The sequence below is a fragment of the Emiliania huxleyi genome (assembly GCF_000372725.1).
Source record: "Emiliania huxleyi CCMP1516 chromosome Unknown EMIHUscaffold_158, whole genome shotgun sequence".
NCBI classification, from domain to species: Eukaryota; Haptophyta; order Isochrysidales; family Noelaerhabdaceae; genus Emiliania; species Emiliania huxleyi.
In genome coordinates, this window is record NW_005201004.1 from 268,506 (window position 1) to 280,855 (window position 12,350).

At 67.8% G+C, this 12,350-nt stretch overlaps 2 protein-coding genes across 2 annotated transcripts; one reads left to right on the top strand and one right to left on the bottom strand.

The window, feature by feature from the left end:
• The first annotated feature begins 3,691 nt into the window (after positions 1-3,691).
• On the top strand, positions 3,692-5,003 carry EMIHUDRAFT_364024 (hypothetical protein). The gene has a single exon (XM_005785818.1). It carries the CDS (start codon positions 3,700-3,702, stop codon positions 4,933-4,935), a length of 1,236 nt encoding a protein of 411 aa, XP_005785875.1. The 5' UTR covers positions 3,692-3,699; the 3' UTR covers positions 4,936-5,003.
• Positions 5,004-7,504: 2,501 nt separating this feature from the next.
• EMIHUDRAFT_467817 (hypothetical protein) lies at positions 7,505-11,480 on the bottom strand (the record flags this gene model as incomplete). Its single annotated transcript, XM_005785819.1, has 9 exons — positions 10,805-11,480; positions 10,601-10,714; positions 9,929-10,255; positions 9,723-9,850; positions 9,356-9,457; positions 8,943-9,089; positions 8,514-8,814; positions 8,116-8,235; positions 7,505-8,038 (listed from the first exon to the last, which is right to left on the bottom strand). Exons 1-9 carry the CDS (start codon positions 11,471-11,473, stop codon positions 7,505-7,507), a joined length of 2,442 nt encoding a protein of 813 aa, XP_005785876.1. The 5' UTR covers positions 11,474-11,480.
• Between the last annotated feature and the right edge of the window lie 870 nt (positions 11,481-12,350).

Sequence of the window (12,350 nt, forward strand, 5' to 3'; positions counted from 1 at the left end):
GGGGGGGCAAATTTTTTTTACAGGGAATTTTTCCGGCCCAAAAAAAAAAAAAAAAAAAACTTTCCCCGCCCCCTCCCCCAAATATTTTTCCCGGGAAACCACCCCCCCCCCCCTTTTTTTCCCCGGGAAAAAACAAGGCCGGGGGGCCATGGCCCCCCCCCCCCCTTTTGACCCCCCTCCCCCCTTTTTCCCTTCCCGGGGGGGGAAAAATTTAAAGATGACCCCGTTCCCTTGGGGGGGGGTGGGGGGGCAAAACCCATTCCCGAAGTTTTTTTTCCCCCCGGGCTCCCGAAAAAAAAAAATGGACGGTGGGCGCAACACCCCCCTGGAGACCGCAAAGCTGCAGGTGAAGGGGCTGCAGGAGCCACCCAGGTTTCCCCCCCCCCCCCCCCCCGCGTATGCCCATACCCCCCCCCCTCCCGCGCACCTCCACTTCCTCCCCGCACCTCCTCCTCCCCCCCCGATCGCGCAGGACGGGCTCGACCACTTTGGCAACGAGTACAAGGGGACCGACAAGGCGCAGCAAATCGGAAAGTACTCCGACTTTGTCGAGTACCTCGAGTCGCTGCCCGGCATCAAGAAGAAGGAGTGAGCCCTCCCGCACCCGCGCGCAGCAAGCCGCTGCGAGCTCGAACGTGGGAGTTGAGGCGACGGCATGGCGCGAGTGACGAACTCGTCGCTTTCGCGCTATTGAGGGCGGGTGGCGAGGGTGTGCATGAGACTACCGCTCCCGAGCAGACACCACGACCAGTGTGGGGACGCGATGTAATGCCATGGGTGTCCGGGCCAGCAGAGAGGGGCTTGCGAGACCTCGGGGGGGGGGGGGAGAGAGTAGACCGTGGACGGAGGCGAGGGATGTCGAGCATCTCGCAGAGACGGTAGAGACGCGCGCACCGCAGTGCGCCTGTGCGCGGTCACCGGCGGTCAGTGGTGTTGCGAGAGTGTCATTTTCAGGCAGCGCTCCGTGTCGTTATATTTTTGACACATGACGGCAAGCCCCCGGACGAGCCCCGGACGACCCGCTCCGCAGGAGAGGCGCCACCTGTGCACGATGCTGCAGGACCCGCCTGCACCGCGGTGCACCGAGTCGCGGACCGAGCGATGCTGGTTGTTGCACCTGCAACCTGCAGTCGTGAGAGCTGCCGACACGGCACGCGCGCGGGCGGGCGGGCCGGGGGCACGCTTGCCACACACGGACCACAGAGTCCGCAGTCGTCCACACACGGTGCAGCGGTGCACAGAGACGAGAGAGCGTCAGCGCGCGCGGCCCCGAATACAGTAAACCTGGTTTACTGCGCCGCCCCTGGAGGCTCCCACGCCTCGACCTTCTTGGGCAATAGCTGGTTAGACAGGTCTACTCCGTGGCCAAGGCAGCCGCGTCCGCCCTCGCCCCAAGTAAAGACGGCGCCATCGGCGGTGAAGGCGAGGCTGTGGTACGCTCCAGCCGACACAGCGACGACGCGCTGGACAGCAAAGGCCTCGACCTTCTTGGGCAACAACTGGTCCTGCTCATCGCCGTGGCGTGATGGCCAGCCAAGGCCTCGACCTTCTGCGGCAGCAGCTGCTCCTGCTCGTCGCCGTGGCCCAACTTGCCAAAGGCTCCAGAGCCCCAGCTCCAGACAGCGCCGTCGGCGGTGATGGCGAAGCTGTCGTGCGCTCCAGCGGACACAGCGACGACGCGCCGCCCCGCGAAGGCCTCGACCTTCTTGGGCAGCAGCTGGTTCTGCTCGTCGCCGTGGCCCCCCCGGCCATCGCCTCCATGGCCCCAGGCAAAGACAGCTCCGTCGGCGGTGAGGGCTAGACTGTGGCAAACACTCCAGCCGAGACACCGACGACACGCCGGCCAGCCAAGCCTTCGACCTTCGTCGGCTGCCACTGGGCCTGCCGATTGCCGTGGCCCAACTGGCCTCCAAAGCCCCAGCTCCACAGCGCCGTCGGCGGTGATGGCAAGGTTGTGGCCAGCTCCAGCCGACACGCTCACGGCGCCCTCATCACCCAGCGTTGACGGGATGCGGGTCGGTGTGTTGAGCCGCGTCACGCCCTCGCCGTGGCCGAGTGGCGATGGGTCGTGGACCAGCGCTGCTGTGCCGCACGACGAGAGCCGCCCCTCGCCGTCAATGAAGAGGCTGTGCCGACTGCCTCCCGCCGCCCTCGCCGGGGGTTGGACTCGCGAAGCAACGCCGTCAAGCAAAGCCACCGCACGGCGCAGCCCTCGCCCTCGGACTGCGCCGGAAGCTCGAAGCCGCGCTCTCGCGCCCACAAGCGGATGCCCTCCTCCGCGAGCGAGGCGTGAAAGAGCAGCGAGACGGCGGCGACGCGAGCGATGTCGATGGGGCTGTCGCAGCGAGAGAGGACGCGCTCGAGGAGCTCCCTGGGGAGGTCAAGCAGGCGGGCGGGCGGCGGTTCGTTCGGCGAGGGAGCGGCGGTGGTGGCGGTCAGCTATCAAGAAAACGTCTGACTTCTTGGAGGAGGAGCTCTGTATTCTGCTTTTCGCCACATCCCACAGAAACATCCGGGCCATGGGAATATCGGTCCAGACGCTATGGGTTCTGGTTTTTCGAGGTGTGAACGATCTCCCCGGAGGGGTCATTCCGGCGGAATTACCCCTCATTAACTCATCGGATTCCGAATGGGTCGAACGGGAGTACTAAGACAGCAGCATGTTCTGGTGGGAGGAACCCTTGGGGGGGACGCGGCGGTCTGATTTCTGGTTTCTGGTTTTTCGATATCTCTCTCTCGATATAGGATATAGCACACACCGGCTTGTCGTTGCTCTGGTTTCTGGTTTTTGCTCCGAAAGCGAGGTTGGCGACGCGCTGCGCTGCCATGCACGTGTGTGGCTCACGGGGTCCGCCAGGCTGCCGCGATCCCGAGCGGAAACGCCGTGGCAGCCAACATGGCTGCCTCGTGCATCGGACGCCGACCGGCTGCGCCGTTGCTTGTCATGCCCAAGCCCTGAAAGGCTGAGCTGTGAAAGGCGGGCGTTGTGCCAGTGTTTTAAGTACCTATCACCTATCAATAGGGTGTTTGGATCTACTCTGTTGGAGACAGAAATAAGCTCTATCACAACGTCAGCGGAGCGGCCAATGCGCGCGGCGATCTTGAGGGCACCAGCAGGAGCTGGCAAGGCCTCATCGCACGCTACCACACGTGCCGATCCGTGCTGAGATTTACCCGCACCCGGCGTTGACAACCTCAGCTTGTAACACTCATCACCAGTCGCACCAATCGGAACAGAAACCAGGAGCGGCCGCACACTGCTCGCTGGGGGGGGTCGGGACCCCCCCCCCCCAAGCAGTCGCAGCAGCGCTTCCGACGGATCGTTCGAAATTCAACGCGGCTCTCATCACCACGCGATTCATTCCGGAGGTCGCCAAGACAAAAAAAACGGCTTGCGAGTGCGACGACGCGCGAGTTCTCGGGACCATCACGCTCGAGGACGTGTTGACGGTGATCGCAGACGACCAGAGGTGGCCCAGCCTTGGTGCTCGCGATCGCCCTCGCCGCCCCTCACTTCGCCCCCGGGCCAAGCCTCCGGTGCCGTGTCTACCCCACAGCCCCCGATTTGGACGCCCGAGGCTCGGCTGTGTCCGGGTGTGCATGAAAAACGAGAAAACAGGTCTTTTTGGGAAAGCCGACTTCGCCGAAAGAATTCTTACCGGTAGTGCCGCCTCTCAATTGTGTTCGCGTGACCTGTGCATGCGTTGCGCCGTGTGGGTCTCCGTTGCGTTCACTTCGCTCGCCAGTGCTCTGTCCCGAGCACAGCCGAAGCCGTTCCGGGCGTCAGAGATCAAGGCTCGCCTTCGGCGCCTCGGAGTGTCGACGGAGGGCTGCTTTGAGAAGGAGGAGCTGTACCGCCTGCTGCTCGAGCGTGCGCCCGAGGCGTCCGGAGTCGGCCACTGCGTCCCTCTCGAGCTGCTTCAGGCTGCGAGAGGAGCGATGGGCGCAGGCGTCACCGTCGACTCCAAGCGCTACGTTGGCATCCGCTTGGCATCCGCTGACGACGCCTCCGTCGCCGACCCGCGGCTGCTGATGCTGCTCGACTCGGCCGCCTCAAACTCACTGCTTACCCCCGCAGCGGCGCGGCTGCTCGGCGCGCGCCCGACCGGCGTGCGAGCGACTGCCGACACGGGCACGGCGGTCGGCCTGGGAGGCTTCGAGCAGGTCGACCTCGGTGAGGTGGCGCTGCCGGGCGGGCTTGCGTGCGGCCGTCTCGCGCCGGTGGTGATGGATCTTCCCCTCGAGCGGCCGTCCGGCGGCGGCGAGTGCGGCCTGCTCGGCCTCGACTTCCTCTCGCGCTTCGAGGTCGAGCTCTGTCTGCGGCCCCTGCTCCCGACAGCCAGCTTCTACCCGCTCGGATCTGCGGCCGACGGCGCGGCGGAGAAGGGAAAGGGCTCAGCAGCGCTCCCAACGGACGGCCTCTCCTGCCTGCCGCTGGAGCGGCTCCAGTCCGGGCTCATCGCCACACGCGTCGAGCTCACCGCTCCGCCCGCCTCCCCCTCCTCGCCTCCGCCTCCGCCGGCGCGGGCGCTCGCCATCGTCGACCTGGGCTCCTCCACCACCGTCGCCAACCCCGCCGCCGCCAGCGCCGCCGGCTTCGACCTCAGCCGCGGCGACCCTCGCGTCGCGGCGACGGACCAGGTCCTGGCGGGCGCCACTGGCGTGCCGGTGCGCGTCTCGGAGGCGACCGCGACGCTCGGGCTCGGAGGGGCGCCGGCGGGCCTGTTTGGCAGCGCGGACGCGCCGTCGCGCGTGCGGCGCGAGACGACGCTCGCGATCGCCGACTTACCCGTCTTTGACGCCCTCGGCCTCGGGGACGCGCCCGCGATGGTGCTGGGACTCGACGTGATCGCACCGGGACTGGACGAGGGGGAGGGTAGCCGCGTCGTGCTCGCTGCGGGGGCGGGGAGGATGTGGGTGGATCGCGATCGGTAGCGACACAGCGACGAGTCGCACAGTCAGAGTGTGTCTCTCGTGTCTCGGTCGGACTAGATTGCGTGCGGCGACCGCACGCTCGAATCGCACGCTGAGGCGCTGGAAAATTCAAAATATTATTGTTCCCCCGATCCCCCCAATGTCGCAACTCGCATGTGCTCTGTGTGGGGCGTGCGAAAAGGTGCGAACAATCATCTCGCGATCTCGGCCCGCCCGCCCCCGGGCCTAGCCCGCCCCGGTCGCGTCGGCGTCGCGCCCCGACCCCCCCCCGTCGCGTGCGCTCGCGTCGGTCGCCACAGAGCTCAAATCAATCTGAATCTCACACTCGCTATCGCTTCCCCCTCCAGATTTCAGCAGCGCCTCATACACATACTACGGCCGCGTTGCCCGCGCCCACGCCTCGATTTTCTTGGGCAGCAGCTGGTTCGACAGGTCCTCTCCGTGACCGAGGAAGCCGCGTCTACCCTCGCCCCAGGAAAACACGGGGCCGCTGGCGGTGAAGGCGAGGCTATGGCCGGCTCCAGCCGACACAGCGACGACGCGCTGGCCAGCCAAGGCCTCGACCTTCTTGGGCAGCAGCTGGTTCTGCTCGTCGCCGTGGCCCAGCCGGCCGTTCCCTCCCCAACCCCAGCTCCAGACGCTGCCGTCGGCGGTAAGGCCGAGGCTGTGGTCGCCTCCAGCCGACACAGCGACGACGCGCCGCCCTGCAAAGGCCTCGACCTTCTTCGGCAGCAGCTGCGTCTCCTCGTCGCCGTGGCCCAGCCGGCCAGAGTATCCCCAGCCCCAGCTCAAGACGGCGCCGTCGGCGGTGATGGTGAGGTTGTGGCCCTGGCCAGCCGAGACAGCAACGACGTGCTGGCCAGCAAAGTTCTCGATCTTCTTGGGCAGCGACTGGCGCTGCTGGTCGCCGTGGCCCAGCGGGCCATCGTCGCCATAGCCCCAGCTCCAAACGGCGCCGTCGGCGGCGAGGGCGAGGCTGTGAGCCCTGCCCGCCGACACGGCGACGACGCGCTCGCCAGTGAAGATGTCGATCTTCCTGGGCAGCGACTCGCTCTGCTCATCGCCGTGGCCCAGCATGCAACACACCCCATCGCCCCAGCTCCAAACGGCGCTCTGTCGGCGCTGATGGCGAGGCTGTGGCCACCTCCAGCCGACACGCTCACGGCACGCTCGTCACCCAGCGTTGACGGGAGGCGGGTCGGTGTGTTGAGCCGCGTCACGCCCTCGCCGTGGCCGAGAAGGCCTGGAAAATCCCCCCCCCCCCCCCCCCCCTCCTCCTCCTCGCCCTCCGATGCCGTGTGCCGCACGACGAGAGCTGCCCCTCGCCGTCGATGAAGACGCTGTGCCGTTCGCCTGCTGCCGCCCTCGCCGGCCGGTTGGACTCGTGCAGCAACGCCGAATAGCACAGCCACCGCACGGCGCAGCCCTCGCCCTCTGGCTGCGGCGGCAGCTCGAAGCCGCGCTCTTGCGCCCACAAGCGGATGCCATCCTCCGCAAGCGGGGCGTGAAAGAGGAGCGAGACGGCCGCGACGCGAGCGATGTCGATGGGGCTGTCGAAGCGGGAGAGGACGCGCTCGAGGAGCTCCCTGGGGAGGTCGAGCAGGCGGGCGGGAAAGACCGCTGGGGGCAAAAAGAAAACCCTGGCCAAGACGAGAAATCACAAATTGCTTCAGGTAAGGTAAGGTAAGGTAAGGTAAACGTCTCCACACACACAAAGTGGTGGGGCAAGGGGGGGCGACCCTCGCATCTCCACGCCTGGGACACGGGCAGGAGCCCCACGGCATTCAAAGTGCAAGCACCGGCCCGGTGCCGTGGGTGAGCAACCTGCACCCCACTCCCTCCCTCCCAGACACAGGACCCGCACAATAACAAACCCCCACAGCGTGGACGACTGCGTGTTCAGAAACACCAAGCAGCGAGGCGAGAGTGAGGGGGTAAGGGGCTGTGTGGGGCAGAATCTACATCTGACTACTCCATCTAGCCTGGGGGGTCGGAGGAGGGGGGGGCAGAAGGGGTAAGATATGGGTGAGGCCAGCTAGTCGGACACCCTCCCGTCGTCGGAATACTCCTCGGAGGTCGGCGTCCTCGTCGTCGTCCTCGCCCGACGCGGAGGTCGGGCGAGAGGTCTGCATCGCCTCGCCGGCTGTGAACCTGAACACGGCGTCGGCCGGCGCCGAGGCGCCGGCGGCCGTCATCAGGTGCATGACAAATCTGTCGCGGCATGCCGCATCAATCTCTCCATACTCGGCCAGCTCGTTTGCGAGCCAGTCCGAGGCGACGGTCGTCGCCACGGTCCCCTGGGGAACCTTGGCGTACACCTTGCTGGGGCCGCGTCGATACCCGTCGTCCCTCTCCGGGGGCAGCGAGTATTCGACCTCTATTTTGGACCCGGCCTGGCTGCGCGTCGTCTATGCGCAGCTGCAGTCCGCAGCCCGGCCAATTGCTTCAGCCTTCACGAAGAAATGATTTTCGCATCTCTTCCCCCTTTATTGGCAGGTATGTTTTCTTTCTTTCACCCCCCCCCCCCCGCCCCCCCCCTCTGTTAGGCGCACGCGCATGGCATGCGTTTTTAATCGACAGGTTTCAAAGACGAAAGAGTGACTTTCGTGCGCGCACCAGCGCCGCCGCCCCACGACACCCTCTGCCCAGGAGCCAGCTTGACCGGCAAGACACCCGCCGGTGGCGCTACGCCGTCGACGGAGAGCGTGTGCAGCACGAGGCTCGCCGAGCCTGCCGCCGCCACCGCGAGCGTGCACTCACCGTCGCTGCCGCGCGAGAGGGTCGCCGCCACAGCAGGAACCAGCACGGGCAGCTCGAACCGGCCCCTCAGCGCGGGCGCGAACGTGAGCGAGCGCGAGCGGGCAGAGTACACCTGGCCGGTGAGGGCGAAGAGCAAGTGCCACGCGACGAGATGGTACCCGTAGTGCGAGTTGGCGGCGGGGAGGCCCTCGGCGCCGTAGCCAAGCCCGCCGTACACGGCGACGACGTTCCACTGGTCGGCAAGCGCGTCACGCACCCAACCGAACGTCTTGTTGACAACGGAGAGGGCCTTGTGCGGGTCGCCGCCGCGCCGCAGGCTCAGCGACGCCCAGTTGGGGTTGGCCTACACTCTCTCGCGCCGAGACGCGTGAGAGCGGCGCTTGAGGGGCGGCAGCAGCGCCGCCGGCAAGTAGCGGTAGCCATCATCCAGATCGAGTTGTCCGCGCCCGCCCCGGCAGGCAGCGGGTAGCGGCCGGTCTGGCAGAGGAGGCCGTAGGGCGAGTCGTTCCGCTGGAGGACGGCGGCGAGGTGGCGAGTCACCTGCGGGGCGGGGCGTGGCGGCGGTGGTGGGAGGGACCGAGGGGGGCGGGGCGCGATAGCAGCGAGGGCGGCGACAGCAGCGAAGGCGGCGACAGCAGCGAGGGCGGCAGCGAAGGCGGCAGCAGCGAGGGCGGCGACAGCAGCGAGGGCGGCGACAGCAGCGAGGGCGGCCAAGGCGACCAGGGCGGGCAGGGCGGCGAGGGCGGGCAGGGCGGCGAGGGCGGCAAAGTGGCAAAAACGGCAAGAGCGGGGCGGGCGGCGAGGGCGGCGAGGGCGGCCTGCGCGTCGGAAGTGAGTGCGCCGAGCCCGAGCGTATCGGCGAGGACCTGCGCGTAGAGCGAGTCGGACATGAGCGCCTCGCCGCCGGTGTAGCTGCGGTAGTAGCCTCCCCCCTCGACCCAGAGCAGCGCGTCCATCGCGGCGCGGCCGCGCGCGAGGGCGGCGTCGCACTCGGCGGCAAAGGCGGCGTCCCGCACGGGGGGCGAGAGGGCGAGCTCACGCGCGGCGGCCATCGCGAGGAGGTGGAATAGGGCGGAGAAGCAGGAGACGTTGTAGCGCGAGAGGCGAAGCCCGTCGTACCTACGCGAGGGCTCCAGCAGCCCTCCTCCGGGGCGGTCCCCAGCATGCTCCGCCCGTGGCGTAGGCCGTCGCACGTGTCGACGAGCCGGGTGGGCAAGCCCGACTCAGCCGAACGGTCCATCTGCCACCTCGCCGCCGCCCGCGCGGCCGGCCACATCTCGACGACGAGGGATGCGGCGCTCGGCTCATCGGCTGTCCACCGCCACCACTCGAGCAGGTAGACGACAAACATCGAGCTCACGTCGCCCATCACGCGGCCGCACGGCGCGTCGAGCCTGCGCGTTGGGAATGCCCGAGCCGGGAGGGGGGGTCTGGGAGGGGGGGGGGTACGGAGACAGTGTCATGCATCGCGTGAGGGGATCCTGCGAGTCCGCGAAGAGGCAAGTTGGAAAGGGGGGGGGATTCAGCATTCAGCATCTAGGCGGCCGAGCCGCGGAGGGACGCCGTCCATGCAGCCGCACCTACGCGACCAGAACCCCGCGGGATGCGTCCAGACGCGCGGCCTCCGAGTGTGCGGCAGCGCCGTCCCTCGCAGCCGCACGCAAGCTGCTCCTGGATCATCCCATCCGGCATGGCGCCGGCGGCCCAGGCGCGCATCTTGGACGGAAGCGCGTCGGGCCAGAGCATGAGGTACGGGATGTGCCTAGAAGGCTCGTAGAAGGCTCGTAGAAGGTTCGTAGAAGGTTCAGAAGCCCCCCAGGCCAGAGCATGAGGTGCGCGGTGCCTCTCTCCATCGTTGTGCACGCTGTCCACGTTTACGCACGAGTACGACTCCCACTGTCTCCACCTGTGGCGGGCGCCGAGCGGACATGTCAGCGACGAGCGGGACGGGCCCCCCACGCCCCCTCCCATCGCCGGCGAGCCACATCTCGGGTGATCTCGGGTGATCTCGGGCAGTCTCCTCCCACCGCCCGTCGGCGAGCCACATCACCGAGCGCGTGTGGTGGAGGGAGTTGAGCAGCGAGTCGCCAAGCCAGGCCGGCAGGCTGCTCGACGGCGAGGAGAGGGTCGCCGCGAAGGAAGCCCAGCCGCGCACCTGCGGGACGTGTCGCGGACATGTCGCTGCCACGCCGGGGACACGAGAGAGGGGGGGGGGGGGAGGGGGGGCTCGCACGTCTGCCGCCGCCTCGCTGCCCGGCAGCAGCGTGCGCGCCGCCTCCTCGGAGCCGAGCACGAGCCTCGAGGAGGCGTAGAAGTTGCCAACCAGCCCGCCCATAAAGTCGCGCGCCGGAAAGTACCAGCCGAGGCTCACCGTTGCACTCGCCGTACCGTGCGGCGCGACAACTAGCCGCACTACCGCACCGCCGTGCGAGCCTCCCATCGCGCCGTCGAGGCGCCCCGCCTCCGCAAAGGATCGCCACAGGGCGACGAGCGAACCGGCGGTTCCAAAGGAGACTTCCGCCGCCGCAGCGCCGCCCTCGCCCGCGCCGCAGAGCGAAACCTCCCCGGCGGACGCGTGGGTGCCTATCTAGATATGGGCCGCTTCCACGGGACGTGCTTCTGGACGCGTCATGGACGCGTCGCCGGCCGGGCGCGAAGGGTGCCCGGTCGGCGCAGCGTCATGCACTCTGCCGAATCTCCGCGCGCCTCGCCCCACGCGCCGCGCACCTGCGGGCAAGCGGACGGGCGTCCCTCACATACGTCGGGCACGTGTCGGGCACGTGTCGGGCACGTGTCGGGCACGTGTCGGGCACGTGTCGGGCACGTGTCGGGCACGTGTCGGGCACGTGTCTCGGACATGTAGTGGACGTGTCGGGGACGTGTCGCGCTCGTCTCTGCGCCGCACCCCTGCGCCGTCGGCCGGCGACGCAGAGTTGGCCGCCGGCGGGACGGCGGAGAAGTTTGCGAAGCGCGTGCAGCGGCGCGTCGCGTTGACAAAGGACCACGCCGCGCAGGACGCCTCGTCACGGCAGCGCACCGCGCACTCCCCCACGCTGTGCGCCTCGCCCGCCGCGCCCCCGCTTCCCTCGCGCAGCATGCCCGCCTGCACCTGGACTGGCAAGACAAAGAGGAGGGAGAGCGCTAGCGGCCGGCCGGTCGGGTTGGTCGCGACGAGGGTGAAGCCGGCCGCGGGCACGGCGGACGCGGACCGGTCTCCCAGCCGCCAGCGCGAGCGGCCGTAGAGGCGAAGGTTGGCGCCGGCGGGCAGAGCAGAGTCAGTCGGGGCGAGCCGAGTGAACGGCGTCGCGCCGCTGAACCGGATCCCCTCCACGCCCGGGAGCCCCGCAGGAGGGTGCGTGCGCAGCAGCCGCGCTGGAGCGCCTCCGAGCCGGTAGCCGAACGCCGCCTCGTCGAGCAGCCCGGTCTTTGCGCTCCCGGCCGGAGAGGCATTCTCGATCGTCCACGAGCGCAACGAGCCGTCGGCGCGAAGCTCGACCGTGCCAGAGCCCAGGCCGCCGAGAGGCGGCGCCGAGCGCATGCCTGTAGGCGGCGTCGCGTTGGCTTCAGCGTACAGGTACGAGAACTGCTTGAACGGCGTAATGGGACCCTCTGCCCACGCCCACCGCGCCCGCCTCGGCGCCTCGGGCTCGAGGTAGATGGACGGGACAGGACGCATTGTGAAGACGTCAGACGAGGAGACGGTGCCGGCGTTTGTGAACGGCAGTTTGTCGAGGGCGGCGGCGAGGGGTGGATGGGGCATGTTCTCGCCGTTGCCCATTTTTGTCGGTGCGAAAGGATTTTACCTGTGTGTTAGTGTGGGCAGTTCGCGGCAGTCCCGTGGCCGAGGATTGTGCGAAAAGAATTTTCGCGCGTAGTATGTGGAGCTCCGGGACCGAGGACTAAGCAAGTGTATGTGTTTGGGCGTACAGTGTAATGTCCACTAGCTCCGAGTAGAGGGGGCGTCCTGCAGTTAAGGGGAAACCCGGTACGCGGGTCCAACCCTCGGAGACCCGTGTTTACTTTACAGCCCTTTCCCTGCGAACGCGCACCCCCGGGGCTAGGGCTCTCTGGCCCGTAACCCGATACCGATCATCCGGCCCGCTGGGTGCGCTTCTGAGCTCCCCGGCCCTGGATGTGAGGTTACCGACTGCACTCCAAGTGCTCCAAGTGCGGACTCCGCGCACCGTGCCGTGCTCTATTTCTTGTTGGCTTCTAAAAATCTCTCTCTAAACTCGAGGGGCCATTGGCGGAAAAGGCGGCGAAGGTGGCGGCGAGGGTGGCGGGGCGGGCGGCGAGGGTGGGCATGTCAGGGTCAGTCGAGGCGAGGCCTTGCCCAGCACAGTCCACGTGCGCGGCAGTGCAGTCGGGCAGCGCCGATTGGCTCCCCCCTCGGAGTTCACGGCGATGCCATTTGTCTGTCCGGCGTTTGCACCAACCACCCAGAGCACCGACGCTCCCTCCTGCGCTTGGTAGAGCTGCATGCCGTTGGGGGCTCGGTAAGCGTGGTGATCTAGGGCGGCGGTGCGGGTGAATGTGCCATCGTACACCTGGCCGGGGTTGTACCCGAGCGCCTCGTCCAGGCCGCTGAGCACGACATCGTCACACGGGCAAGGATCCGGCGATACTGGAGGCAACGATGGCGGCACGGGGGGGGA

Excerpts from the sequence above, each read along its gene's own strand:
- EMIHUDRAFT_364024 (XM_005785818.1), top strand. The coding sequence starts at position 3,700 with ATGCGTTGCGCCGTGTGGGTCTCCGTTGCGTTCACTTCGCTCGCCAGT.